Here is a 23,712-nt window from a genome sequence, read left to right as displayed (position 1 = left end):
AAAGGGCTGATCTCATACTCTTTGTGTGGGGAACATCAGGCACACCAATGGCCTGTGGCTCAAGTCACTTGGGAGGAACGGTCATAATAAGCCACGACAGGTCATTATGATAGTCCAAGTGTTTGAGCGTCGTCCCGGGGAATGACATCATCAAGTTGGGGCTCAAGAGTTTTTTGAGGTAGGTGCAGAAAAACAGCCGAAATGTCATTGCTGGATATGACAGCTTGTGCGTATTTCTGCGAACAAGATAATATGGATAACTTAATGTATTTCTATGGTATTCGGATAGTTTGCCCCCCCCCCTCAAATGGTGAGTCAAGAAGTGAAAACATGCAACCCACAGTGGAAGCTCCAGTACTGTATTCAACCAGTTGTATAGTCCCGCCTACACATCAGCCACCATTGTGAACCGCTGTTTAGTTCTGCATTATTTTCTCTGCTCCTCGCCTGCCAGTGTGTTCCATTCTGTCTCGCCCTGCACAGTGCATGTGTGCATGTGTGCGTGTGTGAGAGCGAGAGTGTCATCTTGTGTCTCGTGATTGTCCTCCGCTGCTCATCTCAAAGCTCCCCCAGAAAACGTCATACTGTGGTTAGAGTTCTGCACTATCTTTTCTGTACTTACTCAAGGGGAATGATTGAGTTGGGTCACAGTGAAACCCTTGGGGGTCCCTGCTTCCTGGAAACAGCAATGAGGGCCAAGCCAGGGCAGGCCCCAAACTGAAGTTTTATTAAAATAAGGTGAGTGATTGGGGTTGCCATATTAAATGTATTAATAGTTTTCCTCCCATAGCGATGGTGTTCATCTGGAACCCATTTCAGCGTCCTTTTCTTAACATCTTCAAGTTTGATTTTATTGGACCACATGGCCTGTGTTGGTGCGGTCATATGTTGTGAATGAATGTATGACTAACAAAATGGACCATATCCTGTGGTGCCGATGCGTAGCGTTTAGATTCACAGTATGCTGAAAGAGATGCTTTCAAAGCTCAAAAGCACAGAGATGCAAGAAAAGCAAACCGGCAAAGAAGCAAACTGGCTGAAAACGGTTTACAGAAGCCAGCTGTACTGGCTCAAGGTACGATATACCTTCAAAACTCACTGGGCAATCTCGTAGTGTTGTAATTCAGTTGTAAAGGTTTACTCGTGATGTGCAAACTTTCAGAGAACTTCATTTCTTGACACTGAATCAAACACAAACACACACACACACACACACACACACACACACACACACACACACACACACACACACGCGCATGGCAACCAAATCGATGGTCGTACTAACAAACAAGCAGTCTTTTGATGGCTGTCTCTGCCGGATTAAACACTTGAAGATATTTATTGCGATAATGAAAGAATGAAGAATGGAGTTTATCATAAGTGGGCCAGCTAAAGTGAAGTGGGTGGACCACAGAGCTCCAAGTGACGGCATCTGGACTGTTCTTCCTCCAGAGCGTCGAGTCGGAGGGCTTGAGTAGTGTAAACACTATTAACAGACAGTTGGAAGGCTTCAATGAGGAGAAAGGGGGATTGTTTGGGTGTACTTTGGCAGAGTTCTTGGCGTCGGGGCACTGGTAGTGGTACGACCATGGAGAAGAGTGGTGGGGGCGAGGGATTTTTGGTAAATGTGCCCTTATTTACGAGTAGGGTGGGCTGAGGGGGGACAATAAACTCATTTCTGGGAAAGCCATTCGATTTTACTAGACTTTGTAGAACCTATAAGAGCGCAAGGCAAAAAAATAAAATGCAAACCAGAAACTATTTAACAAGCGCAGAAAGCGTTCCCATATTCGGCTGTCACACAACAGCGCAATAACGTTGAGGACACGACGGGGCTGACACAACGGGACACGGCTGCCATTTGAGTATGATGGGACACTAATGGCGCTTACTGGAAGTACACAGAGACAGTCGGAGACTGCGTGTGTTGTGTATGTTTATGCGGGCATGCCAAACACATTTACAACTGACAAAAACGGAGTCAGTACATAATTCATTCCAGTTTCTTTTTGTTTTTTGGGGGGTTTTCAACCCTCGTATCACAGACATGCAAATGCAGTGACATGCTGTCAGGTCTGAAACCTATCTATTCCATTATCCAAGCCACTTATACTGCTCTCAGGGTTGTAGGGATGCTGGAGCCTATCCCGGCAGTCATTGGACGGCAGGCAGGGAGACACCCTGGCCAGGCCGCCAGGCCATCACAGGGCCGGCACACACACACACACACACACACACACACACACACACACACACACACACACACACACACACACACACACACACACACACACACACCTAGGAACAATTTAGTATGGCGGATTCACCTGACCTACATGTCTTTGGACAGTGGGAGGAAACCGCAGCACCCGGAGGAAACCCACGCAGACACGGGGAGAACATGCAAACTCCACACGGAGGACGACCCGGGGTGACCCCCAAGGTTGGACAACCCCAGGGTTCAAACCCAGGACCATCTTGCTGTGAGGTGACCGTGCTAACCACTGTGCCACCGTGCCACCCATATACGATAGTATGTATTATTTCATTAAATACAGGTAAATATACTTTACGTTGCCTTAGTTGATGGTTTACCATCAACCTCCATGGGTGCTGCCATTGTTGTGTGACGTCTGACAACTGCATCTCTATGAAGTCCAGGTAAACGGATTTGCCCCGAAACTTCAACTTTGAGTGGCGTTCTATTGTGCTTTTTCTAGTAGGTCAGAAAATCTCGATTTCCAAGTTGTCTGGAACGCAGCGTTAAAAACCATACATTTGCAAAACAACAACACACCCTTCAGGAGAGAAAGACCGTAACTTCGAGCAGTTTAAGTATGCAAGCACTCTTGTGTTGCTAACTCGCTGCAGTTTGTCCCAGCACTTGGTTCCAGCAATCAAGTTGAATCTCCCAGTTTCCACAACCAGTTGACTTGTTCCCCTTTGCCATCACCCGTGTTGTCACCTGGGCATGACGGATCTGAAACCTTAGATGCTAAACCACACGTCCCAGCACAGGGATGACTGAGGCTAGCTAGCATGGCTGCAGGACACTATCCATTGTCCTCCTGGATGGAAGCAGCTACAACCCAGGAACCGCTCTGGACTGGCCGTTAGGCCCTGGCAGCAACAAATTACAGTTTTGGCCAGGAAAGCCAACCAAATGGACTGATTCTTTTAATGCAGCCCAAAGGACTCTGCACAGCTGCACTTTCTTTCCCTGCCAGGGAAAAGAGAGAGGCTGAAAGAGAGAGGCTGAAAGAGAGAGAGAGAGGAGAGAGAGAGAGAGAGAGAGAGAGAGAGAGAGAGAGAGAGAGAGAGAGAGAGAGAGAGAGAGAGAGAGAGAGAGAGAGAGAGAGAGAGAGAGAGAGAGAGAGAGAGAGAGAGAGAGAGGGAGGGAGGCAGGCAGAGTGGGGGAACAGTCGGGGGCAGGAGGTGGACTGGACCGATCTCAAAGACCCAAAGATGGCATTTAAGAGAGGGTTGGTTTCTTTTAAAAAAAAAACAAAAAACAACAAAAAAAACAAAACATACAAAGACGGAGCTTAGAACCACCTAGACATCCAACTCTGCTTTTGATAGCTATTATGCTGTTCCATGTTCAGGGCCACAGCCAATCACATAAAATCCCCAAAGCTGTTTTCATTTCGCAATCGAAAGCACATTTGCAAAATAACAATCAAAGAGGTAAGACATTTATATCTTTTGTCTCCTTGAGAACACAATTACTGTTTGGGTCTTTTGTTTGGGTTTGTTTGAGTCGTGTTATCTCTCTTGGGAAAATAAAACAAAACAAAAAAAGGGATAGGGAGCACTTCTTTGGCCACATACGAGCACCCCAATCTTCATCCACATACCTTATGGATTGCTCATTTCCTCATCAGTTGCCATGGAAAAGAGGATGGATGTACTTCACAAGCTCCTTTGACTCTCTGGGAGTGACAACAGGTCACATCAAAAAGATGGAGCAGACGCTACAAGGACTTTCCATCTCCAAAGAACAGTCAAAGGCACAGTTTAACAGATGAGCAATCTTCTGCTGACGCTGGGACGACTGCAAGTCTTGAAAGAGCAAACATTTAGATGTGGTTGAGCTGCCATACCCGTTGCCTCTACAAAAACTATATACTCTAATTGCAAGATTACCAGCGTGAACAGTAGAAAACAAAGATGGAAAGAACCACAATCCGCAACTGTGGAAGTGAAGATAGGCAAGTGGAAATCAACAGTCCTCTTCATTGCACAAATTGAAGATAACTATAATCAAGAGTGCTGTATTGAAAATACAGACAGGTATCGAAAAGTAAGACATGCAAAATGCATAAAAGCATGTTTTTTAACCAATAAATACCCATCACCTAGAATCATTAAAACACACCATACTGTACGGGTCAAATAAGGATAGCTCACATACAACTAATCCGAATCTGTGCTCATCTCTGGAGCATGAATAACCTAGCTTTAGCATGTGGCTCATCGTCTCTTAATCAAAAACACCCTTGCAACAGTTTTACACATCATCAAATGCCAATTTACAAGTGCTCATTTATAGTGGCATAACTGCTGCCAAACACAAAATGTGACAATGTCAGAGTTGTGCGCATGTCACCAGCATTCTGGAGCGATATCAGTCCAGAGGAGAGCGCTGTCAGTCAGTGTCACCCATCCGATTCATCGATGTGGAGCGATATGTGTGAGAAAAGTGGGCAATTGGCCTCGTGCATTGTCCAGCACTGGACACATGGGCTGTGTAACTCTAGTCCACGAGTGACCACACAGGCTGGTTGTGTGTGTGTGCGTGTGTGTGTACTATGCATGATGGGGGGGGGGTGCAGAGACAGATGGCAGAAGGCAGATAGCCGGAAAGCCGATTAAGCTGTGGGAAATGTTCATGACGCAGTAACCTAACGCACTTGTCGAATGCGAGAGGAATGGTGCATATTCGTTCTCTGACCCTCGCTATGGTGCAGACAGATGCTAAGACGGTTAGGGCAGCAGAGGGGTAGGATTTGATGGCTGCTACGACCCGAGGACCCCCCTCAGGGGGGTCCTGGTCGTAGCAGCCATCAAATTCCTACCTCTGCTGCCTAACCGTCTTAGCATCTGTCTGCACACATAGCGAGGGTCAGAGAACGAATATGCACCATTTTCGCATTGCAAGTGCGTTAGGTTATGCGTCATGAAATTTCCACAGCTTAATGGCTTTGGCTTTTGCTTTGATGGTTTTGACCCCCCCCCCTGATGTGAGCGGAGTTGAGGCAGAGCAGTGTGGCAAACTCTCCCTTCCCATGAGCCTCCTGGGCAGACAGCAAGATTAGCTCCCCAGGAAACACAGGTCAGGAAGTCAGAGGAGGAAACTGGCCTTGCGTTCTAAATACAACCCTCCTCAAGAGACCAGTGTGTCAGTGGCGAGTGAGACAGTAAATCCCTTTTGAATGCGGAGCCTCCCCTACTCACCACTCACTCGCTCGTTTGTCGTTATTTTCGTGACCTCACATTTAACCGAAGCCTCATTACTCTTCTATTTCCCTTTGAATTGACTGTGACAGCGCCAAAGAGATTTATTTCCATGATGCTAGTGTTTGTTTTGAACCGTGGTCACGATTGTAATCCTGTGATGTGCTGAAGTTATCCAAATGAGCCAGTGCTAGCGTTGAAGCTGCATCCCACCCAGTGCGAGCAGAAGGGCAGAGGAAGTAGTGGACGGCCATCTTGGAGCGTTTCATGGGAACAGCCTCAGTAATGGCAGTTGGTGGTAAGCCACTAACAATGCTGTGGCTACCCTAATGGACAATTAATTTCTCCTCGTTCTTATTTTGCTTCTCTCTCTCTCTCTCCCTGGCTTTCTTTTGCCCTTTCTGCCTCTCTCTACGCATGCTATTTTCCCTCTGTCACGCACTTTCTCTGAGGCTACTCTCAACCAGCAGAAAAACTGGCATCTACGTAGACGTCAGAAGACCGCACTTCTCCAAACTTGTGCCATGCGAATTTATTAAACATACTGTCAAACATAAAAACGGTGCTGTCATGGGCTCCTGTCAGAATTCATACACACAAGAACCAGATCGTGCAAACTGGGATGTAGGGAGAGGATGTGCGCAGGAATTGAACCCACGCAGTTCTCACCATGGATGCAAGACAATATGTTTAAGACATCAAATACTGTCAAGTTTGAAATTGGTCACCCTTGGCCATTGACCGCCTAAACTTCTTAAAGATGTGCTTCGCCAAGATACGCTTGCTGGGTTAAAAAACAAAGAATAGGAAGTTGGGTAATGTAGGGCTATCATTGAAGGAGCTCGAAATTGATTTGACTGGGATATGGTGCGGCACTTCTTAAGAGTGTCCAACTGGTATGTCTGTGTGCTTGGGGATGATATGCCTCTTTGCCAGATATAAGGCCACGGCGTGGGTCAGCAGAAGGTGGATACGCAACACGGAGCCTCGTTTTGAGACCCGGTTCAGCTCGAAGTACAACAAGACAAGAGCTGTGTTTGTCTGCCTCACGGGCCTACCTGTCTAATCTGCTGCGTTTCGCTATACTTCTTATACTTACTATACTCTTGTTATGTGCCCTCCTCTGCAAGGGGTAATCACATCCCAGGGTACAAAACGGAAGGTGATGGTGCCTTTATGCATGCTCAATAATCCAGGTAAAAAAATCAAAGAAGGTTGAATCAGTTCATCTGGATAGGTTTATTGACAGATAAGTGAGCTTTGCGGTCTAAACTGGCTGCAGGTATCCCCACCCTTATAAACTATACAGATGCAGAACAATCCAGCCCAACGGCCAGTTTCATATGCAAATGTAGGAGTGACCATTAACTAGAGTTTCAATGGCCACGTGCACTATTCACAGAGGATTTGGGGATGTTTGAAATCAAGGTGAAGGTGATGGTGATACTTCAGCAGGGTGGACGCTTTCTTAGACGGGGGCATTTGGGGATTTTAACCAAGCGACGCGATTTAAGAAGCGTATATACTGCCTTACTGTACATGTTAGAGACAAAGAAATAAAGTGGTCATAACGGCCACAAGCGTCACGTCACACACGTGCACTTCCGGTCTAAAGTGGAATATTCGCTAGACCCAGTCAATACAAAACATCTGTGGCCAGCGAGGGATATAGGGACATATTTATGAACCAGCTACTCCAGGAATACTTGCTCTTTGCATGCACTGTATTTTCACATGTAGGCACGTTAAACTGCAAACATTCAAATAAACTTGATTTATGATTTGAACAAATCTGAAGACACTGCAAAATCTGTAAACGCAGGCAATGAGAAGCGTTTTTATCACGGTACAAAAAAAAAAAAGACAAGGAAGAAACCTGCCCTCTGCAGGCCGCAATGGGAAACTACATCTCCCTGTTTAAATAAGCGCCTCGTTACAGAGAATAAATACCCAGGCAGGTCCTCCACAGACAACGTCTAAGTTTCTGTGTGCATTTCTCCCTGCCGTCTTTCATCTCCTCTTCAAAAAGATTGAATTTTGTCTCTCCTTTTACCACCTAAACATTATCTGTGACCTCATTCCTCATCCCTATACTCCCTTCCTAAGGGGGGGGAGGGTTCAGCACAGGAGGAAGAAATCAAAACATCCAACAGAGGCTGAGGAGGAGTGACTGGTCGAGGCTCTAATAGGGAATGATAGGGCTTAAGGAGAACAGCCTTGACCTCAAGAAGTCTGCATCCTGGACATGGAGGGGAGGACCTGTGTGGGATGGAGGGTTGGAGGATGAGGAGTCAGACTGATACGGTCAGAAAAACAGCCTCAAGTACCTCTCAACTCCAACAAAAGCAAATGGCTTGGCTTTGTAAACAATCAATGTCTTTTGTTGCTGTTGGGTTTTTTTCTTAATAGTGTTTCTCTCACTCCTTTGTTTCTTTCTTCTATCGATCTATTTATCTATCTATCTATCGATCTATTTATCTATCTATCTATCTATCCATCTATCAAAAATACATTGCACGGGGGGGGGGTCTGGTGGTTGGGGGCTGCATTTACCTTCGAGTCTGAAGTCATGAAGGCCTGCATATTCTTACCCGTGAAAGGTTTTCTTGCAGTGCATGATGCAGGGGAAAGTGTGCTTCCCCGAAACAAACCAGGGACTGGCAGGTACACACGTCTTCCTCACCCTTCTGGATTTATTGAGGTGGAAACACCTAGATAATAACTCTATCTATCTATCTATCTATCTATCTATCTATCTATCTATCTATCTATCTATCTATCTATCTATCTATCTATCTATCTATCTATCTATCTATCTATCTATCTATCTATCTATCTATCTATCTATCTATCTATCTATCTATCTATCTGAACATATATAGTATCTCTATCTATATCTGCTGTTTATAGAGCACTTGGTAAATCTGCTTTCCAAAAGAGCAACGTATAAATAAAAGTCTGTCGTTGTTATTTTTACCACAGTAGGTCCAAACCCAGCTGCTGCCAATGCTGGGCTCTATCATGAGACTCTGGGAAATGCGGCCTGTACTTTATATAGGAGAAGTGTGTGTGAGGTGTGTGTGTGTGTGTGTGTAGTGTCTATGTGTCTATGAGTAGGAACACATCTGACATAATCCCCGAGAGACAGGGCAGCCTGATTCTTTGTTTTTGGCAGGAAACAGGTGCCTCCTCCTGAACCTGGAAGGACGGTGTAATCGTTCAACATCAAGTAGGTACTGAGGTACTAAACAACAGTTGTGTGTCGGGGGGCGGGGGGGGATATCCAAGAGAAGAAGCCGTATGGAAATGTAGGCTCATCGTATATCGATAGGCCCTGTCGTCTGGAGGTGGTCAATGTGGGTCAGCCACAATGGCACCGTGACAACTTCCTGCACATCCACCGTACTCCAAGTAGATTTCTGTCCCGTTTCTCTGAATGTGAGACACGACATGGTCGGTATTTCACATTGTCTCATGCCTTTTTTGTCGAGTTGCCATATTGCTGAGAAATACAGTTCGTCTCCTCCCACCTCCCTCCAGGAGTTTTGCCCCCCTTGGGCGGCAGACAATCGATCTGATCCACTTAATCAATCAGTGACAGGGCCTTTGAACTGCAACCAGCAGCTCTGTCATCCCATCCTGTCGTCTGTAAAAACACTCCAGGGGGAGATTATTCCACACAGCCCCAGCTCGTAAAACCCCCCCTTTAATGTTAAAACACACACCCTGACTCGCTCTTCCATGGGCTGGCGGGCTGGCTGGTTTCTGAGTCCAGCCAGTCTTCTGAAAAAGTTATAGTTAGGGGAGGGTGGGGGGGGGGGTGCACACTCGGATGAAAGTTAATTTGAAGATGGTGTCAGGTGGGAGCTTTGCTTGCTTGTGAGAGGATTTGTCATTGTCATGGGACAGTGAAGCTGTGTGTACTTCTGAATGCCTCCCCCCCAAACTGACTCAGATCTCTGCCGGGCTGCCGTGAGCTCAGTGGCTGCTCTGCTTTGTCTCCTCTCAACTCGACATCTCGGTTTAGGAAACAAACCTCCACACTGCCTTCTCCACATCCTCCACGCTGGGGCGAAGCTCCCCGCCCCCCTGCATGGCTCCTGGTACAAGGAGAGAAGAGGAAGGGGAAAAGGGAATGTTTTGCCTTCCACCTCCACCCCCCCCCCTCTCTCTTTCTCGTTCTCTCTCTGTGTCCCTCCACCCCTCTACCCCCCCCCTTCATCTCCCCAGGGCAGTGCTGTGCAGTAATAAACGTCCCCTATAAATCTCCCCCTCACGCCATCCCCTCCTCCAAACTTTTAACAACTTCTTTTCTTCCCCTCTAACCCAGCTTTCTTTCGCTCCTTCTTCTGTTGCAGCCCAGCCCTGACATTGACTCTGTCCATGGCCCATGGCTGCTCTGTCATAGCACCCCTGCATTATGGAGGGAGGAGTGGGGCCACAATGGATTTGTATAGGTTACACTCCAGGTTCTTCTTTACACATGGCTGCAGCCCTCATGGTGGCTGAGACCGTGGCTGCATGTGGTGAGATCACCCTGGTATCAGGTTATGGCCTGCCTGGTGGAATGAGCAGCCAGCACACATGTACAGACGGTGCACAACTGGCTCGTTTTCAGATGGCAATTTTACCTGCTTGTCAGGGAGAAGGGTGGAGCCACGGCAACTCCAGATGAAAACACAAAAAGTTTTCAGTCGGAAACAAGTGTGGTGGGGAAAGAGTTAAAAAAAAACACACACACAACAACTACTGGCTGCGTGAATACACCGGAAAGTCCCGCCAGTGACGTTACAGTCCAGCAATTAAGAGTAAATTAATTACAGAGCAGTGGAAGTTAGCTGGAACTCGGATGGTCTTCCTCGCAAACATCTCCACACGAACAGGAGAAGCACCAGATTTACGTGGAAAAATGTACTTTAAGCATATTTCTGAGTATACTTGAGTATAAAAAGCTTACTAACTTTTTGAGCAAAAGCATATTTTAAAAAAAAAGAGAAGTGTATTCAACAAGTCTAAGAGTACAACTTTAAGTACACTCTTATCAAATTTACTTTTTGCACACACAGCACGGGTGAAATATAAGTAAACTTGGCTTATTTGTAGTTTAAAAAGGTCAAGTTAAAGTAAACTGAAGTGAACTTGTTTTTTCTTCTACACTTCCAGAACAAGATAGTTTGGCAGTATTTTGTGATACAGTACCAGAAGATTATAATGGAAAAAGTTTGGTGCGGGCAAGTCACAATCCTAAACCCAAACCTGCAGAACGTTTATGTCTGCATCATTAAACGTAATGGTTTACTTTTCAAATGTAGTTGCATATCTCTGCTTCACTGGCCCAATTCAGGTCAATGGACTCGGGTTAGTTTGTTCTAATGGCGATTTGCTTAACAGCAAACTCGGGGGGATGGGGGGGGGCGAGCTCTGTGATAAGAGTTCAGACATGTTCATTCTTTGGCTGTTCCGCACACTCCGAAATGAAAGTGTACAACTATTTCGTATGCACGCTGCGTGCAACAGTATAGTAATCCCAAATAAACTGGCAACCAATTCAAGTCTGTCCCCGAAGGGGGCAGAGAGAGAAGAAAAAAAAAGTTTGTTAAAAGTAACGCCCAGTCTATGCAAGCTCCTCCTGCATTGGATTATAAAGCAAATGTTGGTGGCTGGTGCAGGGCAGAGGGGGTTCTGCAGGGTCAGTAAGAGTAGCTGCAGAAATCAGAACACATCGACCTGCGCAACTTTTGCTTCGAGACCAGTTTTTTTTTTTTTTTTTAACATTTACTACTTTTGATTTTGTTTTCGTCGCTGCAAAGATGACCACACCCGTGGGGTCGCCTTTCTTCGACTTTGAAGTTATGAACAAGGTACCTTTCAAAACTTTTTTTTCTCTCATCACTCTCTACGGCGTTAGCCGGAGCGCTAGCCAGCTAGCATGTGCAGCGGAATGATGAGGTTTGGTTGCCCGGGGGCCCTGCGCTGTGGCGCGGCAGGCCGTGCGCACGCAACTCCGCTGTTGCCGTGGATTTTCATCTCATTTACGACTCGGGATGTGCGCACGACTGCTCGTTATTTGCCCGTCACGAGAGTTTCCCCAAACTTGTATTGATCTTGACATGTGCTGTGTGTGTATGTGTAGTAGTAGTAGTTGTTGTTGTTGATCGTTCCGATTTGGGTAAACTCAGTTCATTGTGATATTCAACATGTGTCCCACCATCACGTATTGTTTTGGTGAAGAACTGATAGTGAAGCGGTGCAACTTGGCTTTTGAGAGGGAAATAGAAATTGCAATCTTTACGCTGTTTTATTAATGCTGCACATGGGGAGTGCAGATTTGCTCGTGTCTATACTTGTGGTTTTGTTTTTACAAAGCGGGGCACATGCTCATGTGGAGTGCAAGCTTGATCGGATTTTCACTTGATCAGATTAGTGTAGGAGAGTCATAATGTAGATTGTTCCTGCCTCTCTCTCTCTCTCTCTCTCTCTCTCTCTCTCTCTCTCTCTCTCTCTGTTGCATGGTCTCAAGTATTTTGTTGGAGAAACTACTTTTTTCAAAAGTTTACTTTAGCACTGTATTCAGCTTTGCAGCTGTGTGAACTCTTAAAAGACTTAATGCAGGCGGTATCACTTAATCTCACACCAAACGTGGATTGAGTCAGTGTGTTGCTTCATCGCATCACGTTTTGGGTTATGTGTCTCCCATGAAAGGTTGTGAAAAGGAACCTCAACATTGCCACTGGCATCGAGGTGTACTGAAATCAGTATGCATAGCTATGCCGTTGGATGCCTTGCCAGTGTACTTTCATTATGTTTCAAATGATGCAGCCCCTTTGTAACCACTACCAGCCGTGCCGCGCTCGCTCTCTCACGCGCCCCTGTGCTCCATTTACTAAACAGGCACACATTCCTCACTAGGGCAACTTGCCAAACCAGCTGCTGTTCTATAGGCCTGTATCCGCTCATGTTTTCAGAGCCAGAAAAGAAAAGGCACGCAAGAGTACTCCCAACAGTTTTTTTCCTTCTTTTCTATCCACAGCACCATCCTTTCATGAAACTAGATCTGCAATGTCTCCATCAATCTGGGGGCGAATCGAAATTTCAAAATTTTTTTCCTAATATGCATTTGTTTCTTGACTTTGCAGAACCATAAACTGCTCAACTACAACAACAACCTGGGTGCCCCTCATCCCCTGTCTGTCCCTTGCACTGGCACCAATGTGCCCATCTCCAACCCCGCCGGAGCCCTGCTGGACAGGAAGGCGGTGGGGACTCCTTCCGTGGGAGGCGTATACCAGCGGCGGCACTCTGTCAGCAGCACAAAGTTCAACCAGAACCACAACCAGTTCCTGAACAGCCTGAAGGCAGCAGACCATGCCTCGCTCATCTCAGGGGTCGGCAACGCCAGCAACAACAAGGAGAACCGCCTCCGAGACCGCTCTTTCTCTGAGACAGGCGAGAGGCTGTTACACAAGTGCCTGGGGCCGGCCAGTCCCACCACTAGCGGTAGCGGCAACAGCCAGGTGAACTCCAGCCGCTACAAGACCGAGCTGTGCCGGCCCTTCGAGGAGAATGGCGCCTGCAAGTATGGCGACAAGTGCCAGTTTGCTCACGGAATCCATGAACTGCGCAGCCTGAGCCGCCATCCCAAATACAAAACGGAGCTGTGCCGCACTTTCCACACCATTGGCTTCTGCCCCTATGGGCCGCGCTGCCACTTCATTCACAACGCAGAGGAGCGCCGCGGGCCTCCTCCACTCTCCTCCTCCAACAAGATGGAGCGGCCCCGGCTCCAGCACAGCTACAGCTTTGCAGGGTTCCCCAGTTCGGGCGGCCTAAGGGACAGCCCCACCTCAGTCACCCCTCCGCCCATGTTCTTCCCTGACGAGGTCCCGGAGTGGCCCAGCAGCAACCCTTTCACATATTCCAGCCAGGAGCTGGCCAATCTGTTTGGGCCAAGCCTTGGTGCCGGGCCTGCCGGCACAGAGCCTGGTACCCCCGCACCTCCCTCGCCGACAAGCACCCCATACTTCTTCAGGCCCATGCTGGAGTCCCCTCAGATGTTCGAGTCTCCGTCCAGCCCACCCGACTCCCTGTCGGACCAGGAGGGCTACCAGAGCAGCTCCGGAGGCAGCCTGAGTGGCTCCGAGTCCCCAACCCTCGACACCACCCGCCGCCTTCCCATCTTCAGCCGTCTCTCCATCTCTGACGACTAGACGGCAAACGTCCACCCAGCCCAGCCGCTTGAAGAAGTTGGACAACGGTGTAGAGAGCATGGCACTCCCCCCCCCCCCACTCTACCTATGCCCCTGTTCTCCCAGCTTCCCTCTCCCACCCTCTCAGCCCACCTCTCCTCCCACACAGGACACCATGTTAGTTCCTAGTTAGAGGAGTTAGAGGTGTAAAGGATGTAGTCAATTAAGGGATCTTTTTCAAATCGGTTTCATCCCAGTTAATCCTCACAGCAAGTTTTTAATAGAACCCCCACCATGTCATAGTGCCAAAAAAAAAGGAGAGGAAATTGAACAATGAAAATGATGTGAGAACAACAGTTGACTGTTTTGCCAGGTGCCACTTGTTTTTGTTTTGTTTTCTTCCCTCTATTTGTTCTTGAATGTGTAGCAGTACAAGTGGCCTTGGAATGGGGAGTGCATTGCACTATGCCCACCCCTCCACCTGCCCCCCCCTCCCCATACACACACACACACACACACACACCACACTCGCACCACACACACACACACACCGTCCCTTGTCCCAGACAATACCACTTCCCTTAAGCTAGCTAGCGGACGCTCACTAATGCAACTGTAGAATCTTATCAGACGTTTTTATACAGGCTAAGCTAAGACAAAAAAAAATACAACCCCCTGAAAATGATATGAATTTCTTTTTTCTATTTTTTGTGCCTGGTGCCGTTTCTGCATGTGTTGGGGTGAAAGGACTACTGTTTTTTGTTTTTTTCATTTGATTCCCCCCCCTTTACTTTTTTTGGGTTCTGTCAGATTTGCCCCCTCGCCCCCTTTGGGTCACGGTTCCTTCTCAAGCCCTGTCTTATGTAATTGTGGACTGCGTAAGTCTGCAGGAAGGACTTTGAACTGGAAGTTGGTTATGTTTATTGGTTTTTCTTCTCTTTTTTTTCCTCTTCATGTTGCTGGTCACTGGCTCTTTTCTGGGAAGGAAGTCTTTATATCTAACTGATTATTAAACATGTAAGACTGTCCCGCCTCTTCACCCACCCACCCGCCCCTCCCCTTCCCGCCCCCCGTTCATGCCGATCCGCAGGCTGTGGGGAATTCCAGCATTCCCGTGGTGCCGTTGGGACGTCCTGCGACTTGATAAGATCGGATCTCCAAGCTATCCTCCATTACCCCCGCCTTCCCCCTCCACCCCTCCTCCGCCCCCCCCCCCCACATCATGCTCTCAGGAGCACTCTGTACTCATTACATCCCCTTTGCTTCCTTTATTTGATAATTATTTTTTATTAATGTTGTTATTATTATTATTATTATTATGTTATTATTGTTTGAAAACTTTCTAGACAGAAGGTTTGCTTGTCACTGCTTATTTAACTTATCAAAAACATATTTATTGGTGATCATATGCATTTTTTTGTTAATTTTGTTTTGTATTTATCTGGATAATGAACAATAGAATATATTTTCTTTTATGTTAAATTATGATCTTCCATATTAATCTAAAGATTGTGAAGACGTTTTGTCAGTTTCCTTTTTTCACAGTTTAATATATTGTACTACAATGACTTTTTGTTTTGCAACTACACTTTGTCAAAATGAAACTTAATTTAAAACAAAAAGATGCAAAAAAAAAGATGTTTTGCGTTTTGATTATTTATTGTCAATTTTTTTTTCTTTCTCCCTGTTGTTGGACTGCAATTTCGTCTACGAGCTAGATCCACTCGTCTTCATTCCCGAGCGATCCTCTCCACAGCCCACAGTGATTTGACAGTAGCAGTTTCTCGCTGTTATCACCCGAACTCAGCCGCTCCTCGGTCTTTATTTCTTATTTTTCCACTCGTGACTCAGACCCACCTCTTTCTCTCTCTCTCTCTCTCTCTCTCTCTCTCTCTCTCTCTCTCTCTCTCTCTCTCTCTCTCTCTTTCTCGGTGCTGTGAATGACATCAGCAGCTCGGAGGCGCTTGGCGTGGCGAGCATCAGTGGAAAAGCTCACACGCTGCACACGGGTTGCTAGCTTCTTGGTGTAAAGAGTGGCGATTTTTCTCTTCTGTTTTTAAACCCCCTCCGTCGATGATGAGTTTACATCTACGGACACCCAGACTGTTATTACAAGCAATAGCTGTGACCAAATGGGTTGAGGAAAGGATTTCTATATTTAATTGGATGTTGGATGCGCTTGCTTGGTGCCTCTTGAACCGGTTTAAGTGCCTCATCTGAATACATTCCAGGTAGCTAAGGCTCTCTGCCTTTTTTATATTTGATAATGTAGATTGATGAAAAGAAAAAAATTTAAGTCACTAGTTCCATGTTGCCTCCAAGTTTGGAAAGAGGTGAAAAGATTTGACACAAAGAAAGTAAACTGTTGAATGTATTTTTCCAGCCATGTTTTTTTTGTTTGTTTCGTTTTTCACTACAGTAATTTTTTGTGCGTTTATATAGAGAAAAAAAACTGTTCTTCTCTTTTTGTATTGATTGCAGTTTAAATCAATAAACCCCGTATTTTTGAAAAGTTCATCGGTCTAAATGACTTCTCTACAACTGTGCTTTATGAATGGCCTGAACAGAAAAAAAAAACCAAAAAAAATGTTGTCCAAAATCCATGTGTCTACTTGAGAGCAATGTACTTCTGGGTTCACGTATAACACAACACATATGAACACGTTGTCTCAGAATTTAGTTTTAAACAAAGAAATAACGAGTTTTGAGTCCCAAAATACAAATTTTCTCAAGTCCAACAATGGGCACATCTCAGTTAACACTGAACTAAAACTACAATGAAGACTGAGTTTCAAATGCCCAGTATCATCATATTTCTATTTCCAGGCCACTTACTATATTGTATTGTCTATTGCATGACTTTGAGCCAGGCTTCTCTGACAAACCTAATACACACAGCTCTCTCATATCACCTGGGGGATGGGACTCGAAGAAAGATGCTGTTTTTAAGTGCAATAATGTAGGATTAAGGGAGTGTCACCGAGGGATACAGCAAGTCTCTCATATAACAAACACTGTGCACAAATGTCACCTGTGACCGGGTGCAAATGGGGGGGAGAGGGTATCTGATCTGGAAGAGACCGACTGGATGTCCTTGTAGCTGCACAATGTGCAGCTTTGGGAGTTTCACTGGGATGGAAGGTGATTGGTGAACTGGAGAGAAACCTGCAGGGGTATTGACCTGGAGATGATCTAACTGAATGAACAGATTACACAGTGGTGCCATACTCCCACTTTCAGCAGAAATATTGATAAGGGGACTGTAACCCTCAACTTTCCTAGAATTAAAAAAAACAAAAAAACGGGATGTTTTGCGTCCCAATCAATGTTGTAAATAAGATAAGAGGTAAGATTTTGTTCAGTTGTTTAATATGGGTATGTATCCTCCCTATTTTGATATACTGCAAATAGGCCAACACTGTGACCACTTGGCACCACTTCCCCTAAGACAGGTACAGCGGTGTTTTATCTCACCGACGAAGCTCTCTTGAAAACACACACTCTCTCTCTGTTCTGGTTTTAATGGGTTTCAGGACACTTCCGCCTGTCCGTATTTATACTCTCTCAGATTGCAGAGGGGGGCCAAAAGCAGGAATTCCCTTCACCCCCCACAATGGTGGGTGCTGACCCATCTCAGTTGACCCGTGGAGGCATTGCTGTTGCTTTGGTTCAGGGCAGCAGGGCTGATGGATTGTTTCATTCCTGTTTTAACCTTCCACCACCCAACCGGCCCCCACCAGCCCTTGTTTCTGAACAGGCCTGGGGGGTGGGTGGAGGGTGGAAGGCTTGCCTGCCTGCTGGGAACTTACTTGTACTTTATGGCCCCACCATGCCCTCTGATATCTCTTTGCACACCGATAGTTGAGAAAACCCAACATTTGGGTTCTTTATAGTCAAAGGCAGTAATTATGTCATGAGGAAAAGAAGGTCAAAAGGAGTCATTTATTTACAAATGATAGGAAGCCTTTCTTGCAATGGTTGCTCTACATGTTATGGTTGATGTGAGAAGTAGTAACTCGACCATAAAGTTTGCACACAGACTGGTATAGCTCTCCCCTGTGGCTGTAATAACAGCGTTTAGCCTCAGTTCTGCACTACAAAGGAGCAAAATATCAAAAAGCTGCATTACCAGAAAAAAGGGGAAAAGTGGTGTTTCTGCCTTTCTATCTCAGCCTACATCTCAAGCCGAACCAGGTGAGTACAACTTGTGCTCGCTAACCAATGCTTTCCGGCTGCACCCGAGCTCGAGAGCCTATAAAACGCTTTCCGCATAAAGGACATGAAAGAAGGCTGTTTCCTGTTTGTGAGGTGCGTGCCGAAGCTTCTTAAGACATGCACCAGGAAGTGGGTTTCTAAAACCTCCAAAGAGAGTACTGATGGTGGTGGGGGTGTCACGGGTCTGCTGCTCTTTGACATGTGGCAAAAATATTAAAAAATCTTCCATTATTGCATCATCTATTACAGCAGGTGTCTTTCCGATACTGCGAAAGTGGAAATGAAATATATATATATATATATATATATATATATATATATACATATGTGTGTGTATGTGTGTGTAAATATATATATATATAATGTGTATATACGTGTGTAAAAAAAAAAATATATATATATATATATATCCAGTGAGTTAGGTAAATTCCTTATGAGACATATGAGACAGTACAAGCCTGTTTCATACCATAAGCAATCACCAATCATCAGCTGTCAATAAAGTTACACGGGTTCTTTCCCAGGTAACTTTATTGACAGCCGATGATTGTGAGTGCGTGTGAGTGAGTGACACATGAAACAAGCATGTACTGCTATGTATTAACGGGTTTTTTTTCTACATCTATCTTGATATTCCACTCCCCATTAGTTGAACACTTTTATCAACACCATTGACAGTTTCCGAAAAAAAAAAACCCAGATATATATATATATATATATATATATATATATATATATGTGTGTGTGTGTCTTTGAACTTCCGACATACAAGCACACAATACAGGGTAATAAAAAAACTCCAATCTCATTTAAGGTCTTGTTGAAGGTTGAGCAAGAGAGTTGTGGCAGCAAGCAGACTTTGTAATTGTGGCCTATGAGGGCAGGTTTGCCTCTTTGTTTGAGAAATGGGTGAGCAAATAGTGCTGGATGTGCTAACTGTTCTATTTCGCTTATCTCCGCTCACAGCTGAGAGCCCTATCAGTTCAACTGCAACTCTGTGTGTGCGTATGTGTGTGTAGGCGAACGCGCACACAGGCGATGTGGGAGGGATAATTAATCACCAAATAAGGGTGAAGGTCAAGAGTGAACGATTGGAAGGGGTTAGGGGGCTATCCAGAGGCGGGCTCGTCTGTGGTGAACGAAAGGCCACAGTTGAGGTCCTGCAGCCAGACATACCAGAGCAAAGCCCAACCCTAAGTAGAGCCATCGAGCTTGTTAAGCATCCAGTCTGACGCGACAAGTTTAACTTTTGTCTGTCTGCTTTAAGACAAGAGGCACTCCGAAAACTTTTCAGCAGATGTTAATGCATAATTTATGTTGCTGCGTCAATGATAATACGTCAATAACAAATGTAAATTGTGCTGAAAAGCAATACAATAAAATCGGGTTCTCCGAAGCTTGATCCATAGACCTCCCGGGGGGGTTTTTCCAGCTTGGTGAGTCTAGTGTTGTTGCTCTGTTGCAAGCGACTTCCATTAGCAAATGTATATTTGTGAGCATTGACGTTGCTCTTGTACATATTATTTGACACTCAGAAAGCAAGTGGGGAAATTGGTGTCACGCAACAGGACGTGACAAATTCTCTACCTGCAGGACACCTTTGCATCCCACCTTAAGTTTTCCTTTCAAAGTGCCTTTTACCTTTTACCTATGCACACTTATGCGTGTTTCATGCATGAAGGAAGCATGGCAGTGTGCACGTTACTCGACTCAGTTCCTGTGGCAAGTGAAAGTTGAAAACTTGGCAGTGGTACTGCAGTTACACAGAGCTGGTTCCATTGAGGACTGGCTGAACAAAGATACTTGTGACTTGCAGTTTTGTTCTTAATATATTATCCATCCTTTATCCGAACCACTTATCCTGCTCTCAGGGTCATGGGGATGCTGCAGCCTATCCCAGCAGTCATTGGGCGGCAGGCGGGGAGACACCTTGGACAGGCCGCCAGGCCATCACACAGGGCTGACATACACACACACACATTCATACCTAGGGACAATTTAGTAATGCCGATTCAGCTGACCTACATGTCTTTGGACTGTGGGAGGAAACCAGAGCAACCAGAGGAAACCCACGCAAACACGGGGAGAACATGCAAACTCCACACAGAGGACAACCCGGGATGACCCCCAAGGTTGGACTACCCTGGGGCTCAAACCCAAGACCTGTGTGGCGATTGTGAGGCGACTGCACTAACCACTGTGCCACCATGCCACCCTTATTATATTATATTTTATATCCATCCATCCATCCGTTATCTGAACTGCTTATCCTGCTCTCAGGGTCGTGGGGATGCTGGAGCCTATTCCAGCAGTCATTGGGCAGCAGGCGGGGAGACACTTTGGACAGGCCGCCAGGCTATCACAGAGCCCGCCCACACACACACACACACACACACACACACACACACACACACACACACACACACACACACACACACACACACACACACACACACACACACACACACACACACACACACACACACACAGTCATACCCAGGGAGAATTTAGTACGGCCAATTTACCTGACCTACATGTCTTTGGACTGTGGGAGGATACTGGAGCCCCAGGAGGAAACCCACACAGACACAAAGAGAACATACAAACTCCACACAGAGGACGACCTGGGATGACCTCCAAAGTTGGACTACCCCGGGGCTCGAACCCAGGATCTTCTTGCTGTGAGGCAACCGCGCTAACCACTGTGCCACTGTGCCTTATAGTATATATTATATTATATTATATTACAGGTGGCACAGTGATGCAGTGGTTAGCACAGTCGCCTCACAGCAAGAAGGTCCTGAGTTCAAACCCCAGGCCGTCCCAGGTCCTTTCTGTGTGGAGTTTGCATGTTCTCCCCGTGTCTGCGTGGGTTTCCTCCGGGTGCTCCGGTTTCCTCCCACCATCAAAAAGACATGCATGTTAGGGTTAATACTCCTGCCTGTGCCCCCGAGCAAGGCAATGGAAAGAAGAACTGGAGTTGGTCCCCGGGTGCTGCAGCTGCCCACTGCTCCTATATAATAGGATGGGTTAAATGCAGAGAACAAATTCATTGTAAGAATACAGTGTCAAATAAAGAGGCTTTCATTTCATCAATTAAAGGAGGTTAGAAAATATCAGAATTCATATGAATCGTTCAGGGGGTTTTCTGCTCTTTTGGATTGCTTTGAAATAGCTTTTCCAACTTGCACCACTGAAACACTTGGGATTTGTGGTGTATGGTTCTCATGAAGGCACAACGCTCGGCACATCTGGGTTCATAACGGATCTTGCACGTGTCAAGCCACAGAGGACATAAACTGGGCTTTATTCAGAGCTGGCTAATATTTATATACATATACACTGTTTGTACTCGTTTCTGTCTGTGCTCTGCTCGCTCACAGTTACTTTCTCTATGGCAAGGAGACCATCAAGACGAGGAGAATTGTGGGAAGTTTAAGTACTGTTTTTCCCCAATGTCCGAATTATTCAGTTCATTATAGAGAAGCCTTCCATAAATTGTGTTAACCAGGAGCCCTCTGAGCCCCTATAAAAATCCCATAGCTACTATTATCAGTCCGTTATTACATTTTTCCTAGTTGAGTTGCTTTAAGAATGTAATCCACAATAGACGATTACATGCATAGAACTATCATTAATCAATCAATTCAATTGTTTTGGAATACTCCAACTCAGTAACATAATCAGAAAATTATGACATACTTTTTACTTTGCCAAATCTTTAGAGGTTCCAGCTCATAGAGAAGTAATATATTTCTATGTGCAGACTTTAATTCGTTGAGCCTCGACATTATCGTCAACAACCATTATTTCAAGATCTCAGTTTTCCCTTCATGCACACTTCTGACTGATCCAGCCAACAACTATTAACTTGTTTGTGCGTCCGGGTAGCGTAGCGGTCTGTTCTGCTGCCTACCACCATGGGGCTCTCCAGTTCGAGTCCCCATGTTGCCTCCGGCTTGGTCGGGCATCCCTACAGACACAATTGGCCGTGTCTTGCGGGTGGCAAGCCAGCTGTGGGTATGTGTCCTGGTCATCATAATTTATGTCCTGTCCGTCTTTATTCGCATTTTTGTCCTCAGCTCCAAAGTCCCCAGGGGAGAGGACACGTTACGATACCTCCCCGGGCCTGCTGACCAAGAAGTTTGTGGGACTGATCGCAGAGTCTCCTGATGGTGTTCTCGACTTCACCTGTGCCACTGAGGTTCTGGAGGTCCAGAAAAGACACACCTATGATATCCCCAATGTCCTAGAGGGGATCCAGCTCACCCGCAAGAAGTCTAAAAACAACATCCAGTGGATGTGAGTACAACAAGAGAAAAATGAAAGTAGATGGGATGTGACTATTACTATTGGAGTATCTTTGCTGACCAGCTTAAGATAAACCCCAGAAAGTTGAAATCAGGGGGCGTCTGGGTGGCGTTGCAGTCTATCCCGTTGCCTACCAACATAGGGGTTGCCAGTTTGAATCCCTGTGGTACCTCCGGCTTGGTCGGGCGTCCCTACAGACACAACTGGCCATGTCTGCGGGTGGGAAGCCGGATGTGGGTATGTGTCCTGGTCGCTGCACTAGCGCCTCCTCTGGTCGGGGCACCTGTTCGGGGGGGGGGGGGGGGGACTGGGGGGAATAGCATGATCCTCCCACGCGCTACGTCCCCCTGGTGAGGCTCCTCACTGTCAGGTGAAAAAAAGCGGCTGGCGACTCCACATGTATCGGAGGAGGTGTGTGGTAGTGGTAGTCTGCAGCCCTCCCCGGGTCGGCAGAGGGGGTGGAGCAGCAGCCGGGGTGGCTTGGAAGAGTGGAGTAATTAGCCAAAAAGTACAATTGGGGAGAAAAAAAAGGGGGGGGGATAATAGAAAAAAACTTGTTTGTTTACTCTCTGTGGCATGATTTTACAGTAAAGGCAAGAGATTACAATTATCATTCCAGTAATCCGACTACTGTAATCTCACCACGTGTAATCTATTACAGCCCGCCTTTGTGTGTTTCCTCACTGGCCCATATCAGCTAATGGCAGGTGTTATCTTTCTAGGTCTATGGTTGTTTGAGTCAGATTGCAGAGATTGCGGATCAGTAAAAAACAACAGGCGCAGGGCACTCCCTGATCCTGTGGGTTTAACCCAGTCACACCGCAGACTTATTATCTAGACTACCAGGCTATGACACACACTGCTTACCTTGCCGTGACCATTAGCCCCGACAGGATCCAGTGTCACATGTGCTTTTCTTCTCCCCGGGCTAAGTGGTCACCCTTGACCTGAAAGAGAAAAGGAAGAGAGCGGGTGGAGGAAAAAAAAAAAAAAAACTCACACAGGAGTGAGGAGGCTTCAGAGGGAGACATAGGGTGATGGTGGTCCGACAGGTTATGGAAACACGCCTCCGCTCCTCCAGTGTGACAGAAAAACAAACACGGGGCCACTCGGCTCTCACTGAGCGCGCTCAGGAGCCCTGCCCTAATGGACGGGTGATGACTTTGTCACAACGGGCCACGTCGGCCAAATGGGAGAGCCTGCCCAGAACCTTACACTGCCGTGCTTTGGGTTTCTGCTCCGCCGGGTCGGGTGAGTCAGTCCCCTCAGCTCTCCTCCGAAGCGCTTGGCCGCTTGACACTTCCTGTCTAATAACTCCCGACATTATTATTGGTCAATGAAAGAGTGGAGAGCGGTCTCCGCTGGAGGCCCTGCTCTGGGTTTCGACTTATTCTGCATTCATGCTCTAATTGGGAACCGTTAGCTGGGGTCTGTGTTTCTCATCTTCTGGGCCGTCCGTGGGGATGTGCCGTGACTAAAACACCAGGTGCGCTGCACTACATGACATATGGTGGAGAGGCAGCACAGCCCGCGGACCCCGTAA

General features: G+C 46.4%; 1 protein-coding gene across 1 annotated transcript; it reads left to right on the top strand.

Annotated features, from left to right (window-relative positions):
* The first annotated feature begins 11,103 nt into the window (after window positions 1-11,103).
* zfp36l1a (zinc finger protein 36, C3H type-like 1a) lies at window positions 11,104-16,158 on the top strand. The gene is made up of 2 exons (XM_056295564.1): window positions 11,104-11,318; window positions 12,594-16,158. Exons 1-2 carry the CDS (start codon window positions 11,268-11,270, stop codon window positions 13,662-13,664), a joined length of 1,122 nt encoding a protein of 373 aa, XP_056151539.1. The 5' UTR covers window positions 11,104-11,267; the 3' UTR covers window positions 13,665-16,158.
* The last annotated feature ends 7,554 nt before the right edge of the window (window positions 16,159-23,712 follow it).

The sequence above is a fragment of the Lampris incognitus genome, chromosome 16 (genome assembly GCF_029633865.1).
Source record: "Lampris incognitus isolate fLamInc1 chromosome 16, fLamInc1.hap2, whole genome shotgun sequence".
Classification (NCBI taxonomy): Eukaryota; Metazoa; Chordata; class Actinopteri; order Lampriformes; family Lampridae; genus Lampris; species Lampris incognitus.
The sequence above is the reverse complement of the archived record's forward strand: the minus strand, read 5'-3'. Positions and strand labels throughout refer to the sequence as shown.

What these genes read in the sequence shown, in the direction of transcription:
- zfp36l1a (XM_056295564.1), top strand. Translation starts at nt 11,268, where the DNA reads ATGACCACACCCGTGGGGTCGCCTTTCTTCGACTTTGAAGTTATGAAC. An exon ending in ACTTTGAAGTTATGAACAAG is followed by an intron (nt 11,319 to 12,593) that starts GTACCTTTCAAA and finishes TTGACTTTGCAG; the next exon opens with AACCATAAACTGCTCAACTA.